A 15,445-nucleotide genomic window follows, 5' to 3' on the forward strand; every position below is an offset into this window, starting at 1 on the left:
TGCATAGGTCAGTGCCCCCGACCGTGAATTTCCGCCTCAGTCACCCCTTGGACCTTGTCATCTCCCATAACTGCTTTAACGACAACTAGAATTCCTTCCTACCTGCCTGTGTAACTGCTCTACTTTGACCACTCTCATTTCATCTGAACCTTCCACCCACTGACCCCTCATCTTTGTATGGAAGAGTTCACACATACACAAAAGTAGAGAGAAGATCTGTCTGTTTTATCTATTGTCAAGAGAACTTCATAGGTAGAATTGTGAAGTTCCATCAGGAAATACCTCTGCTTTTAAGCTCCCTAAATATTTGTATGCCAGCTCTCCCAGACACTGCTCTAGGCATTGTATACAGCAGTGGACAAAACAGAACAAAAGCTAGCTCCTGCCCTCCCTGAGATTTTCTATTCTAGTGTGCATTTTCCTAAACCATTATCCCTCTCCATTTTACTTGCTTCTTGGGTCAGAATCACAGTCCAACACTTTATTTTCTTGTCAGCACTCTAAATTCCCTCCTTTGTCACCACACCATCTCAGCGCCAACTGTCTGCTTACCTGACGCTTGCCTCTGTGTACAGGCAAGTCGTGCTTCAAGGTCACAAGCAAGGGCAGGTTGCACCCACCAGTTTGGGGTGGGTGTCCACTCGCTCAGCAATTCTGCACGTTTCACTGGGAACTTAACACCCGCTTCAACAGCTTCTTAACTTCTTTTTTCAACTTCTCATTTCTCACAAATGAGAGATAACCTTGATCCGTAACAAATTACCTCAATTCCTAATGTCCAGGAAGAGCAATAATAATAACAACAATTCACAGTTATTGAAGGCATATTATGTGCTAAGCACTGTTCTAAGTATTCTACATGTACCCCACCTCAACTAATCCTTATAACCCTAATATAGGCAAAGCACTTAGACTGATATGAGCATATCGGGCTCAATAACTATTACCTATTGGGGTTTTTTTTTAACATCTTTATTGGAGTATAATTCCCTTACGATGGTGTGTTAGTTTCTGCTTTATAACAAAGTGAATCAGCTATACATGTACATATATCCTCATATCTCCTCCCTCTTGTATCTCCTTCCCTCCCACCCCTGTAGGAGGTCACAAAGCACCGAGCTGATCTCCCTGTGCTATGCAGCTACTTCCCACTAGCTATCTATTTTACGTTTGGTAGTGTATATATGTCCATGCCACTCTCTCACTTTGTCCCAGCTTACCCTTCCCCCTCCCCGTGTCCTCAAGTCCATTCTCTACGTCTTTATTCCTGTCCTGCCCCTATTACCTATGTTTTTGTTATTAAGTTCAGTGCCCCACTCTGAGTTACTGCAGCACTGTAGTCCAGCCCCATAAGATCACTTGCTGTTTCCTGCTCCTTCTGTGCTTTCTTTCCGTACTTCTGTACCTGCCACTCTGCCTCTGCTTGCATCACTCTCCTTCCTCGAACCTGCCGGTGGCTCCTGCCTATTCATGAGGGTTCAGTGCAAGTGTTCTCTCTCCCAGAGGCCTTCCTTGACCATCCCCTACCCCACACACAGCACATTTATGTCACTCTTCTGTCCCGTGTTACACACATATGTGTGTTGTAGCCGTTTATCTTGGTGGTACAACTTTTTCCAGGATAAACGGGAAAGGAACTCACTTTTACTGACTGCCCTTCAGTATTTCATCTAATGCACACACAACCCAGTGAGGTAGGTGGTGGTCACCTCATTTGGGAGCTGAGAAACCCGACAATGAAAACTATTAACTGACTTCCCCAAAGACGTAACAGCCAGTGAAAATCAGAGCTGAGCTTCCATCACCAGGTCGGCTTCAATCTAAATCAGCCTCTGTTCTTTCAGCTACGCCCACTCCACGTTCCTAAGTTTAAACCATGTTTTACACTTTTTTTTTTTTTTTTTTTTTTTGTGCTAGGCGGGCCTCTCACTGTTGTGGCCTCTCCCGTTGCGGAGCACAGGCTCCGGACGCGCAGGCTCAGCGGCCATGGCTCACGGGCTTAGCCGCTCCGCGGCACGTGGGATCCTCCCGGACCGGGGCACGAACCCGCGTCCCCTGCATCGGCAGGCGGACTCTCAACCACTGCGCCACCCGGGAAGCCCTAAACCATGTTTTAGAAGCTGATGTTTGTTTTGACGGGTGCTCCGTTCATTACGCAAGCATGGTTTTGCTTTGAACTTGATTTCAGTGTGGCGGGTGCTGGATGAAAGTTCTCTCCCCTCATCACGCAGGCACACTTTTCTTGGACCAATTTCAAACACTGGCCAAATTCACAGGCACCTTTTGCTCTGTCACCGTACTTTCTTGAAACAAAATCTCTCTCTGACTGATTTGTAATCAACAATCACTTTTTAAAACTAGTAACCCCTTATTTGTAATGCTCTTAAAATCTCATAGTCATATACTTTGTGACTTCTGTGTTGGCTTTTTCTTTTCCGATTATTGACTGTGCCCCCAAAAGTTAACGTTGCCGGATCCATAACTTCTAGGTCAGATTTCCAAGTAGTGTCACTAGTAATTTGAAATCCTTTTACTCACCTTTCCTCCACTTCCCAAGCTTCTACCCTTACATGATATTCACATGGTAAGGTATATCACAGTCCTAATCAGTTATCATGTGGGGAGAAACTGATAACATACAGTAAAACAAGGCAACTCAAATAAGGATAGAATGGAGTGATAATAACATTACAAGTCAGAGTAGCAAAAAATAAAGTTGTTTAGAGTAAGAGCATTGCTGGTAACTTTGTCCCTCCCTTTCACTAACCCCCGTGTCCAGTGTGTGGGCAAGGCCTGTCAGTTCTGCCTTTAGAGGTATCTCAAATCCACGCATTTCTCTCCATTGCCTGGGCTTTACTCTACTTTAAGCCACCATCACCTCTTTCCTGGAAACTTACAATAATCCCTTGAGTGATCTTGCTGAGTCTACATCCCTCACCACCGTTTACACTTCTGCCCCTTTGTCCTCTCCACACAGCAACCAGAGAAGCTCTTTAAACGGTAAATCACATCTTGTCACTCCTCTGTTGAAGCAGATAATGAACTTTGTATATAGTACCTTGGCGAAGCAGACAGTACATTAATCTGGATATTTCTTGCTCCAAATTACCCAGGGTAACACATTTTAATTGCCCAAATTTGGAAAGATTATGAGTCCCCCCCCCATCCAGACTTCTCTGTATCTTCTCGTCCAAAAAAGAGCAATGATAAAGAAAATGTGCTCTCCTATAAAACATGCCTTGCATTCTGCAACTGTCCTTAACTGGACAGCTGCCTTTTTGCTTGGGGCAGAGAGCCAGTGTGTCTAGATTCAGGTAACAGAGGCAGCGTGAATGAAGCTTTAGAAATATAGTTTTCACAGATCTGGATTGAACTGTGGCAGTGGTGCTATAGTTCTAATACGAGCTGTACTCCTGAAAAGGGAGCCAAGAATGCCAAATGAAAAGTTGTCTGTTAAAAGATGTCAATCTTGCACAGAGGAAAAATTGATAGCAGTTGTTAAGTGTATGAGTGCTTGTAGAAAAGTGAGTTGGATCACAGTATATTAATATACCCCTAAATACAGTTGTGCTGTATTCATTAAAGCTTCGATCTGAATCTGTACCAAGACCGTTGTACTCTGAAAAATGTATCCTTGTGTGAGGTTAGGTCAATGAAAACACCAGGATTCCTGAGTAGGGAAAAACGCGTGTGTGTGTGTATGTGTGTGTGTGTGTGTGTGTGTGTGTGTGTGTGTGTAATGCTAATAAGTCATTGCCAAATAAAAGCACACATATATTCACATATATGTACTTAACTTGTCATTAGCAAATGAAACAGATGTTCGTCTGTTTCAGCAGATATTTATCAAACACTCAGTGTTGACCAAACTTAAGGTGTAAAAACCTGGATTAGCCACTTCCTCATTGTCGCTCGAGGTCAGTCACCCTTAAGTCAGCCTCCTGAATTCTCAACCCCCCTCCAGTTCTGCAACTCAGTAAAAGAAGATAAAAGAGAAAATATGTGCATACACCCATAGAGTAAAGAAATAGGTCAGACTCCTCCTGTCACACGGTCTTCCTCTCACTGGTTCCTCCAACCCACTCCGCCTTCCTTTTTTTTTTTTTTTTAAATCATTGTGGTACATTCACTAACTGTGCTTTTTACTGTGGGCCCTTGAAGCGGGACCAACTGAGCGACCGTCACAGGGGCTGCAACTGTCATAGATTCTGCAAGTTTGCTTCTGGATTCTTAAATACATTTAGTTTAGGAGAGCCTTAAGTATTAATCATGGCTTCTGAGTCAAGCCCAGCCTCTGAGGATACTTTTCAAGGTAAGAAATTGATCAGGAGGGGTTTCATGCCCTGGCCTTGGCGGTAAATTTTTTGTGCTGAGATAACCTTCATGCTGAGAGGGCTACTGACCCGTAGTCAGTAATGTACGTGTTCCGCTGAACGCTCGAGGACGTCTTGGCCTCATTTGAGACGGTTTTTCAGAAATAGTGATGCCGTTAAACCCCCTTACCTGCTTTTCTCTTATCTTGCCAGCTGACGGGGATTGGGGGTTTGGTTTTGACTCTGGAATGCAGATTTTTCTGAGCAAAGTTGTTGCCTCCATGTTTTAAGAAACTGTCTTACAGTTCAGGCTCTCATGTGTTAAATCTTTATCAAAACTACAGGTACTGGGAACAAATTCTCTTTGATACATGTTTTTAGATATGCTTCATCTGAGAATATTCTCAGAAAAATATTCATGATTTATTCATTTGTGTACATCTAAGAAGTGACCTTTTTAGTGATTTAGACAGTATCATCTAAGTTACTCTTTTTTTTTTTTTTTTTTTTTTTTTTTGGCGGTACGCGGGCCTCTCACTGCTGTGGCCTCTCCCGTTTGCGGAGCGCAGGCTCCGGACACACAGGCTCAGTAGTTGTGGCTCACGGGCCCAGTTGCTCCGCAGCATGTGGGATCTTCCTGGACTGGGGCACGAACCTGTGTCCCTTGCATCGGCAGGCAGACTCTCAACCACTGCGCCACCAGGGAAGCCCTAAGTTACTCTTCTAATAAAGAAAGTTTTTCCACCAATCTTTATTTCAGCTCCAGTGTGCTGCTCTGCTCGTTACAACCTAGCATTTTTGGCCTTTTTGGGTTTCTTCGTTCTCTATTCATTACGGGTGAATCTGAGTGTGGCATTAGTGGATATGGTGGATTCCAACACAACTGCAGCAGATAATAGAACTGCCAACGAGTGTGCAGAGCATCCTGCTCCCATAAAAGTTCTTCATAACCAAACGGTAAGTGCTGTTTCTCAAGCAAATGATCTTAATCCTAAAATACTTCCGAGGAAAAATATTGAATTTATTCATCCTACAGAAACACAGACACTTTCTTCATGTAAACTCTGAATCATTTTCTTTTGTGTTTTCCCAGTAACTGGTTAGACAGTAACTTATAACTGTAGCTGCTGCTGCCGCACCCTGATCTGTTTGAAAAGTAGTTTTTCAGTTTCCTCCATAAACATACTGTCCTTGAAGAGAATTTGGAAAAACCTGTCTGGCGTATTAGAAAACTAGGTTGTTCTAGATGTTGCTAAATAGTTTTTATGGGACCATTATTTAATAGCTGTACTACTTAAAAGGTTCCTGTTGCAGGAGGATTAAGATAATCTCAACTACAGGATGAAAAATAAGAATGGGTCAGTTTCCCCCAAAAAAAATCTATACATGCCTCACCTGAGCTGCTGATGTCATTTTGCCCCCCTCATATTATACTGGAATTGATAAGTGCACGTTCATCATTTGTTCAGAATTGAGTTTTACACACTTTAAACATTTCATTTCGTCTCAGATGGGGAGACAGTTCAGGTGGGAAAGGCTGGTGTCGTTTTTTTGTGTGTGGCCACACTGTGTGACATGTGGGATCTTAGTCCCCCGACCAGGGATTGAACCTGCACCCCGTTCGTTCAGTGGAAGCACACAGTCTTAACCACTGGACCGCCAGGGAAGTCCCAGGTGTCCTTTTTTATAAGCGTATTTTCATCCATCTTCAATGCTCACAAAGGAGCCAAATCCCATGTGGGTGAGTCTCTCCTGCCCATTTACAGACAAGATCACTCAAACAGGGAAGAGGGTTTCTGCCCAAACAAGCACATGTACAAAATAATGACATCAAAAATCTTTACACTGGACTTCAATAATGTTGCCGAATATCTATTGGGGTACACGTCACCCACTTTCCCCACCTCAGCCTGTAACTGCTGGACACTTCATGAAGCCCTGGAATTCTACAGAGAAGCTGCAGATTGGTACTCTAAACAAGGATAATTAGGGGTTTGCTTTGTGTCTTTACTTTCGATAAGTGCTTTTGATGATCCACCTACTTATTTGCCCTACATCGATAGTAAAAAGAAATCCTGAATGGTTCTTAACACATCGGTAGGTTACAGGGCTATGTGCTAAAGATGTCAGATACTCAGTCACCAAATCTTTTTTTTTTTTTTTTTTTTTTTTTTCTTTCTGTACGCGGGCCTCTCACTGTTGTGGCCTCTCCCATTGCGGAGCACAGGCTCCAGACGTGCTGGCCCAGCGGCCATGGCTCACGGGCCCAGCCTCTCCGCGGCATGTGGGATCTTCCCGGACCGGGGCACGAACCCATATCACCTGCACCGGCAGGCAGACTGTCAACCACTGTGCCACCAGGGAAGCTCCACCAGATCTTCATTTCCACCTTACTGTGTACTGCTACTAATTAAAAGACATTTCCTACTCACGTAAAGTTTCTGACTTGGTTTAAATTCTTGCTCTTTTGTATTGCTCTATGTCCTTGTTGAAGTGCTTGGTCTGAAATGGTCTATTAATTATCTATATTTTTGCATACTAGTAGCCAACATTAAGTAAATATTTAGTGTGTGTCAGGCCTTATTTTATGGGCCTTTTTCATTTAATCTTCCCAGATCACAAATCCAGTATGTAACAGAGCTGGGCTTAAACCCAGGCCTGGCTCCAAAGCCTAGCTTGGCCACTGCAGTATCCTGTTCAGTAGCTTTCTGGATTAAACCTGTGCCTTTTTTGAGCCTTCTTTGTCATGGTCATTACAAAATATCTACAATTCATCCCATAGTCTAGTTTCATCAACTAGCAAGCCTTCCTGAACATTATGACTTTCAATGATTTTCGATTCACTTCTAGAATCTGCATGTCTGTATCACGGTGACTCACCTACCCAGTAGAAAGTCTGCATGTTCTTCAGTCTAAAACAGTGGTTCTGGGGAGTTTCCTGGCAGTCCAGTGGTTAGGACTCGGCGCTTTCACTGCCATGGCCCAGGTTCAATCCCTGGTCGGGGAACTAAGATCCCACAAGCCTCAACGGCCAAACAAACAAACAAACAAACAAAACCAGTGGTTCAAAATTACATTTATATGTACTCACATGCCAGTAAGAGAAAGGAGCTGGCCATTTCATCAGGGTCTTAAAAGGCTGTTCTTTTTCCTCCTGCTCTTTACAGGGTAAAAAGTACCGATGGGATGCAGCAACTCAAGGATGGATTCTCGGGTCTTTTTTTTATGGCTACATCGTCATGCAGATTCCTGCAGGATATGTTGCCAGCAGAAGTGGAGGGAAACTCCTACTGGGATTTGGGATCCTTGGCACGGCTGTCTTCACCCTGTTCACTCCCCTCGCTGCAGATTTCGGAGTTGGAGCCCTCGTCGCACTCAGGGCACTGGAAGGACTAGGAGAGGTCGTTTTTTTTTTCCTCTTGTTATTCTTCTTACCCTATATCACGTTCTTGTCTTCTTAAAGATATCATTCTTTGATATGAATATGAACCAGGAAAAAAGGACATTGGAAGATAATAGGGATTTATTTTTTAGTTAGAAATTGATTAACTATGAAATGACATGAGTAGATTTCACTTGTGGTCAGTGAGGTCTTGAGTGGAAACACTCCAAAATTAGAAGCTTTACTCAAAGACCAGAGAAAACATTTTCTAGGGGAATACTTCATAGCTCCCCTACTCCCTCCTACTGAGGAGATAAGAAACCGCTATTAAAACCATGAAGACAGACCGTCCTGCCTCTTGAACTTTTGCCACTGTTTACCTCTGCTCCATCATTGATTGCCCAGGTCTAAAACATATTTTACCCAGTAGACTGTCAAATTGCCTTGTTTTCCTTTAAATTTCTTGTTTTTCATGGAACTTCTTCTTTATCATTTGTTCTTTTTTCTGGTCCTCTAACTTAGAGACAAATAATTTATCATTTTATGTAGCTATCTTTTTTTTAGTCCTGTGATTCTTCTGGCCTTTCTGCTGCTTTTAAAATAGTTATTATTAATTTGTATCTTTTTTTTCCTCTCCTCCTCAGATTTCTATCATTTTTTAATTTTAATTTTCAAAATTTAATTTCTTATTTTTTTTCCTTTCCACTTCCCTGTTGCATTTCACCATGTGTACCTCCACCTTTAAATAATGATCTTGTTTCATTTCTAACTTTGAACTTCTCAAGGCATAGGTTTATTTTGCTCTCTCATAACATGTCTTTAACCAAGCAAGATAGTGGCCTCTGGGTTTAGTATACAACTTATAGGTTATTTTGTATCATGCTGTGTAGGAAAATCATTGACTGGAGTAGTAAAATCAGAGTTTGAATAATAACTCCACTGTATCTAACGGTGGAACCATAGGTTATAATATAAATATTATACAAATACAATATAGAATATATAATATAAATCAAATATATTAAATACCTGCCCCATCCTCAGTCACAGCTCAGATGTGATAATAACTGCTAGAAAACTTTGGAAATTGCCAAGTGCTTTTTAAATTTAAGCTTTGGTCACTCATCTGGACATTCTTATTTTGTCCTTATCGAATAGAGGTGTACCAAATAAACCCTTCTTGACAACAAAATAGAATTACCCCCCCTACTAACAGATTCCTTTTCTCCTTGTCTAAGTAAAATATACACAGGTTCCTTTTCTCCTTATCTAAGTAAAAAAATAAACCCTTCTTGACTACAAAATAAAATTACCGCCCTACTAACAGGTTCCTTTTCTCCTTATCTAAGTAAAATATATGTTTTACAGATAAACTGAAGTTCTAAGAGGTTAACTGATCTTTCCGAGGCTACACAGCTAGTGAATGGCCAAGGAGAGCTGTGAATCGACTGCAAATCTACCAGAATCTATTCCTTCCTGCTCCCTTGTAGCATCTCCTCCTCTCCCAAGCCTCTGTGAACCTCCCTGCCTTCACTGTTTTGTCGCTTCTCCATTATCAGTAATTAGCATTTTTTAAAATTGAGGTATAGTAGATGTACAATATTATATAAATTTCAGGTGTATAACAATTCAAAATTTTTATGGATTATACTCCATTTATAGTTATTGTAAAATATTGGGTTATATTCCCTGTGCTGTATAATATATCATTATAGCTTATTTATTTTATACATAGTAGTTTGCACCTCTTAATCCCCCACTCCTATCTTGCCCCTCCCCTAATCGGCATTTACTAGGCTAATTATCACCAGAAAAGAAAAAAATACCGGTAAACACTCTAATTGAGTGGTTTTTTGGTAGTACCATTTTTTGGTAGGACCATTTTTCCTGTTGAGTAAGGTGAATCTGAATTTTCTTCTTGTATCCCACAGTATTAGCTCAGTGTTTTTAAAAGGTATGTATTGGTAACATTCCCATTGCATTCAGGCCATAAATAAAGTAAATGAGTAAAATTCACCCTGGGAGGGTACCTTTATATCCTCATTCAGTACATTCTTTTACATTTTTTTGCAACCCTTGCCTTGCAGTCCTCAAATCAGTTGACAGAATCCACAAATCTTTGTTCATATTTTGAAAGCACTTCAAAAGTGAGGTATTTGCACTCAGCACTGTAAAGACATCTCACTCCATGAAACCTGTTTCTAGTGTGAGTCTTCTCCAGAAACTTCTCTTGCAACAAAATACTCAACTGAATTTAAAACATTAACAAAACTACCTTGTATTTCATCAGAAATATCTTTTTCCCTTCCCAGGGTGTCACATTTCCAGCCATGCATGCCATGTGGTCTTCGTGGGCTCCTCCTCTTGAAAGAAGCAAGCTTCTCAGCATTTCATATGCAGGTGAGATAACTGTTCTTGTGAAGGTTCTCGCTACAATTTGTTATCTGTATATCAACCTTGGGGGAAGGGCGCACAGCAGAATCATGCAGTGTCAGGTGCTTTCTTTGGGGAAAACTTACGTTGCAGGGGTATAACTTTATTATTAATGTTCTTCTTTGGCTCACCAGCACATAGCAATGTGGCTTCATTGACTGCTTTCATTTTCTCCATCTGCCATCATTTATTTCAAAACATGTTGCCTTTTCAGATATTGATATAGAGGATGCTTTAACAAAACAAAGCCAAAAAAAAAGCTGGAAAATTGAACACTTTTGTCCTTAAATTGTGATTTGATTTGATCATCTGATAAGCTGGTTATGACTTTCAACCCCTCCCTTCAGACACCTTGTTTTCTATGCATTTATTTGCTATCATTTTGATCTATAGGTAAGATAGCATGAGCTTTATATGTGAATTATAATTTTTCCAGCTCACACACTGAATGAAAACTTTTTGACCTGACTGCTTTTAAATACAGTTATTGAGAAAGACCTCTTAAGCTAAAATCTGAAGGATGAGAATGAACCAGTCATGCGAGGAGCAAAAAGGAAAACATTCCAGCCAGTCAAAACAGCACATACAAGGGCTGTCAGGCAGGAAGTAACATAAGGGTTCAAAGCAATGAGAAACCACTGTAGGTGTCTAGAACACACTGAATAAAGGGGGTAATGGCATAAGATGGGGTTAAAGAAATAGACAAGAGCCAGATTACATCAGGGCTTACAGGCCACAGGGAGGAATGTGGATTTCTTTTTCCAAAATACAATGGGGAGACATCAGAAGTTTTTAATCGAGAGAGAGACATGATCATCCCATGTACTTTTTTTTTTTTTTTTTTTTTTTTTTTTTTTTTTGCTGTACGCGGGCCTCTCACTGTTGTGGCCTCTCCCGTTGAGGAGCACAGGCTCTGGACACGCAGGCTCAGCGGCCATGACTCACGGGCCCAGCCGCTCCGCTGCATGCGGGATCCTCCCGGATGGGGGCACGAACCCGCGTCCCCTGCATCGGCAGGCGGACTCTCAACCACTGCGCCACCAGGGAAGCCCCCATGTACATTTTAAGAAGATTCTTACAGCTATGTGGAGATCGATGTAAGAAATCTGATAAGTTCAAGAATAGGCACTCTCAGTGGTTCCCCTTTGCCTGTTGAATAGTCTAAGCTCAAACCAGGGGTCAAGATTCTTTATGGTCTTCACCACTTCATTTTAGCCAGCCTAGCCCTTGAAACATAGTGCCTGGCATGGAGCAGATATTCAGTAACTATTCAACCCGGGTTTCTAGCCTTCCTATTCCTTTCCTTCACCCAAGTGAAGTTCCCAAACCCACTTTCTGCTTTCCTACTTTCATTCATTTGCTCACCCTGTTATACCTGCCTCTGTATCTTCTTTCTTATGGGACCGGATCTTGCCCATCTTTTCCTGATCTCTAGAGGTCAGAGGTAATCTGTCCTACATTTGAACTTCCATATTGCTCTGTGACACTCAACACTTCCTGACATGTAATAATTATTTGTTTATATTTACTTCCTATATAAGACTAAAATTTGAGACCAGTAACAATGTCTGATTATTTTAGCTCCCACTGTACCTACTAAGATGTCTTCTGTTTGGTGGTTAAGGTGAATTTTATCACTTATTTATCCGAAACAATTGTGTGTAACATATTTGGGGCAAATTAGATTACCAAAAGCTTTGTTCTTTTTTCACCAGGTGTGCTGCAGTAGGTTATGTTTAGAGACCATCTTTGAACCTTTCCCCAAACACTTGGCTTTCTAACACATTTACTAGTAATGTGGCATTTACTAGCTCATAATAGGTCTTCTATTGATTGATGCCTTCTAATTCATCAGTAGCTACATAATTGTAACTAATATAACTACATATTAATGTATACATTTTACATATTGTGGGTTTTCTAGTAAATGATCCCTTAAGAGAATGGGTTGTTTATATTTACATGTGACTAACTCAACTCCTATAGGATTTGAATCACTCTTTCTTTTCCCTCTTGTCTGTTATCCGTCTTCTTTAGGCTGTAGACCTGTGTCCCCTCTTGTTCATTTTTCTCCAAAGTTTACAAAGTCTTTGTTGTTTTTCTAGGAGCACAGTTTGGGACAGTAGTTTCTCTTCCTCTTTCTGGAATAATATGCTTCTATATGAATTGGACTTACATCTTCTACCTCTTTGGTAAGTTTATTCAAAAATGTAACCTAAATTATAATGTGACAGATCCAAAATGTAATAGTGGTCTAATAATTGGTTAAAATATGTATATTCCAATTCACTGAAGTAACCATCTCCTAGACCACAAAGCTCTGAAACACTTACTGACAACCTGTTTTTCACGTTTATGTGGTTAAAATGATCTAACTGAGTTGTGACCTGATGTTAATTTTGGAATATTTGTTCAATAGAAACTGCTGTTGAATTCAGGACTTAAATGCTATACTTACTATAAAAATTGCTGTGTTGTTTATTATAGAAAATGTATATTTTGAAAATATTTCTTCTCAAACAAAGTAGGATGCTCTCACTTGGTAGTTTTAATCTTTTTTGTTTCTTTGTTTAGTCCCAGGGCCTTTCATTTCTCAGTCTCAATAGCAGGATGATACACATATTTAATAAATTAGATTGCCATGTAAACATTTATGCAGGAAATATATCTGCAATCAAAACAAAAATCAAATCAATAAACAAAAGCAGATACCTGTGGAAATAATAGATTGTAGACTTTTATTTTTTAAAAGGTTTGTCTGGTAGGCCCTGATAGGCAGTCATGTGGTTAAAAGTTGTTCTCTTCAGGTGCAAACGTCCCATTATAAAATAAATAAGTCATGGGGATGTAATGTACAGCACAGTGATATTGTGGTACATACTTTTTTTTTTTTTTGGCTGCGTTGGGTCTTTGTTGCCATGCGTGGGCTTTCTCTAGTTGCGGCGAATGAGGGCTGCTCTTCATTGCGGTGCACGGGCTTCTCCTTGTGGTGGCTTCTCTTGTTGCAGAGCACGGGCTCTAAGCGCGCAGGTTTCAGTAGTTGTGGCATGCGGGCTCAGTAGTTGTGGCTCTTGGGCTCTAGAGCGCAGGCTCAGCAGTTGTGGCACACGGGCTTAGTTGCTCCACGGCATGTGGGATCTTCCCGGACCAGGGATCAAACCCGTGTTCCCTGTATTGGCAGGCGGATTCTTAATCACTGCACCGCCAGGGAAGTCCCTGTGGTACATACTTGCAAGTTGCCAAGAGAATAAATCCTAAAAGTTCTCATCACAAGAAAAATAAATGTTTGTAATTTTGTACGGTGATAGATGGTAGCCACACATATTGTGGTGATTATTTCACAGTGTATATAAATATCAAATCATTATGTTGTACACTTGAAACTAATGTAATGTTATATGTCAATTATACTGCAATTTTTTTTTTAAGTTTTTCCTCTTAAAAATTTATAGGAAAACAGGGAGATCAGCTAGGTGGTTTGTGACCACCTAGAGGGGTGGGATAGGGAGGGTGGGAGGGAGGGAGATGCAAGAGGGAAGAGATATGGGAACATATGTATATGTATAACTGGTTCACTTTGTTATAAAGCAGAAACTAACACACCATTGTAAAGCAATTATACTCCAATAAAGATGTTAAAAAAAATTTATAGGAAATAATACAAATCGCAGTTATCCCATTAAAGATTATGAGAACTTGAAAACAAAGCTGAAACCAATTTTTCATTAAGTTTATAATTACATAATTTTTTCAAGACAGAAAAATTGCTGTTGGTGCATTCTAATTTCATTTACCTATTATTTTTCTATTTTAAGGTATAGTTGGAATCATTTGGTTTATTTTATGGATCTGGTTAGTTACTGATACACCAGAAACTCACAAGACAATCTCCCCCTATGAAAAGGAATACATTCTTTCATCATTAAGAAATCAGGTAAGGACTTTGGCACATTTTTAAAATAATTTCGGAACCTTTTTTTTCTTCAGAATTAAGATACCAGTTTTTTTAATAGATATTTCTGTTGTGCACACTCTAGGCAAAGTAGAGCAGGCAAATTAAATAAATGTACAAAGTACTGTTTTGTCCAAGAAATTTCAATTCTTTCTAGTTTAAATCTATGAAATTTAAAATCTAGAAATTTATTTAAATCTAGTTTAAATGTATGAAAAATTACTTTTCTAAGTCATTTTAAACCTTCTAGAGTAATGATTATCAAGTTAGTCTCCTTTGTCTTCTTAATTAGTAGAAAATAAGATGTGTTATTTACAAAAGGAATCTTATAGCTATACCCTAAATGTTAGTTGTTAGAAAACTAGTGTGTTTTTATCTGTATATTAAACGAGTGTGATTTAACAAGGACAGCACATTTATTGTGATATATAGTAATATAATATGATATATACCTGTTTACTCCTCTAGGGTAGCCTTTCAGGAAAAACTTATACTTAACTAAAGTAAGATTTGTTTCACTTAATTGAGCACAATAGCAAGTCAGAAATAAAAGTCTATCATAATTTAATAGTCTATCATAATTTAATTTATGATAAATTAAGTATAATAATTTAATACATAATTTATCATAAATTCTCAACCCATGGAGACAAAATATTTGCCTTTTGGTGGGAATAAAAGAAGAACATAAAAACATTAGGAACATTAAAATATATACAGTCTTTTCTTTAGCATTGTTAATGGCTTCATAGTCACTTTATTGGTTTAAGAACATAAAATATTTCGTATAAGACTTTGCTTGCCCACTAAGTTATTATTACTGATATTTTCAATTTTTATATATAGTAAACCAGGCAGTAATTAAACATTTACTCACTCACATTTCTTTTTTTTTTTTTGGCTGCGTTGGGTCTTCGTTGCTGCGTGCGGGCTTTCTCTAGTTGCGGCAAGCAGGGGCTGCTCTTTCTTGTGGTGTGCAGGCTTCTCATTGCGGTGGCTTCTCTTGCTGCGGAGCACAGGCTCTAGGCGTGCAGGCTCAGTAGTTGTGGCTCACGAACTTAGTTGCTCCACAGCATGTGGGATCTTCCCAGACCAGGGCTTGAACCCGTGTCCCCTGCATTGGCAGGCAGATTCTTAACCACTGTGCCACCAGGGAAGTCCCGCATTTCTTTTCAAGTTTTACAATTTTCTACAGAGATCTCTATAAACTACTGTTTTGTTTTTTTTTTTTTTGTGGTACGTGGGCCTCTCACCGCTGTGGCCTCTCCCATTGCAGAGCACAGGCTCCAGACGCGCAGGCCCAGCAGCCATGGCTCATGGGCCCAGCTGCTCCGCGGCATGTGGGATCTTCCCAGACCGGGGCAT

The 15,445-nt window shown here is 40.2% G+C and overlaps 1 protein-coding gene across 5 annotated transcripts in view; it reads left to right on the forward strand.

Annotated features, from left to right (window-relative positions):
• The window catches only part of SLC17A5 (solute carrier family 17 member 5), a 58,830-nt gene that overhangs the window by 7,011 nt on the left and 36,374 nt on the right, over positions 1-15,445 (forward strand). For all 5 annotated transcript variants that reach the window (XM_059035962.2, XM_059035963.2, XM_067011309.1 and 2 more), the window contains exons 2-6: positions 5,074-5,270; positions 7,481-7,714; positions 10,008-10,095; positions 12,234-12,320; positions 13,944-14,062. In XM_059035962.2, the coding sequence (XP_058891945.1) occupies positions 5,074-5,270; positions 7,481-7,714; positions 10,008-10,095; positions 12,234-12,320; positions 13,944-14,062 (725 nt within the window). The remainder of the gene's footprint in view (positions 1-5,073; positions 5,271-7,480; positions 7,715-10,007; positions 10,096-12,233; positions 12,321-13,943; positions 14,063-15,445) is intronic.

This window comes from Kogia breviceps, chromosome 13 (genome assembly GCF_026419965.1).
Source record: "Kogia breviceps isolate mKogBre1 chromosome 13, mKogBre1 haplotype 1, whole genome shotgun sequence".
Taxonomy (NCBI): Eukaryota; Metazoa; Chordata; class Mammalia; order Artiodactyla; family Physeteridae; genus Kogia; species Kogia breviceps.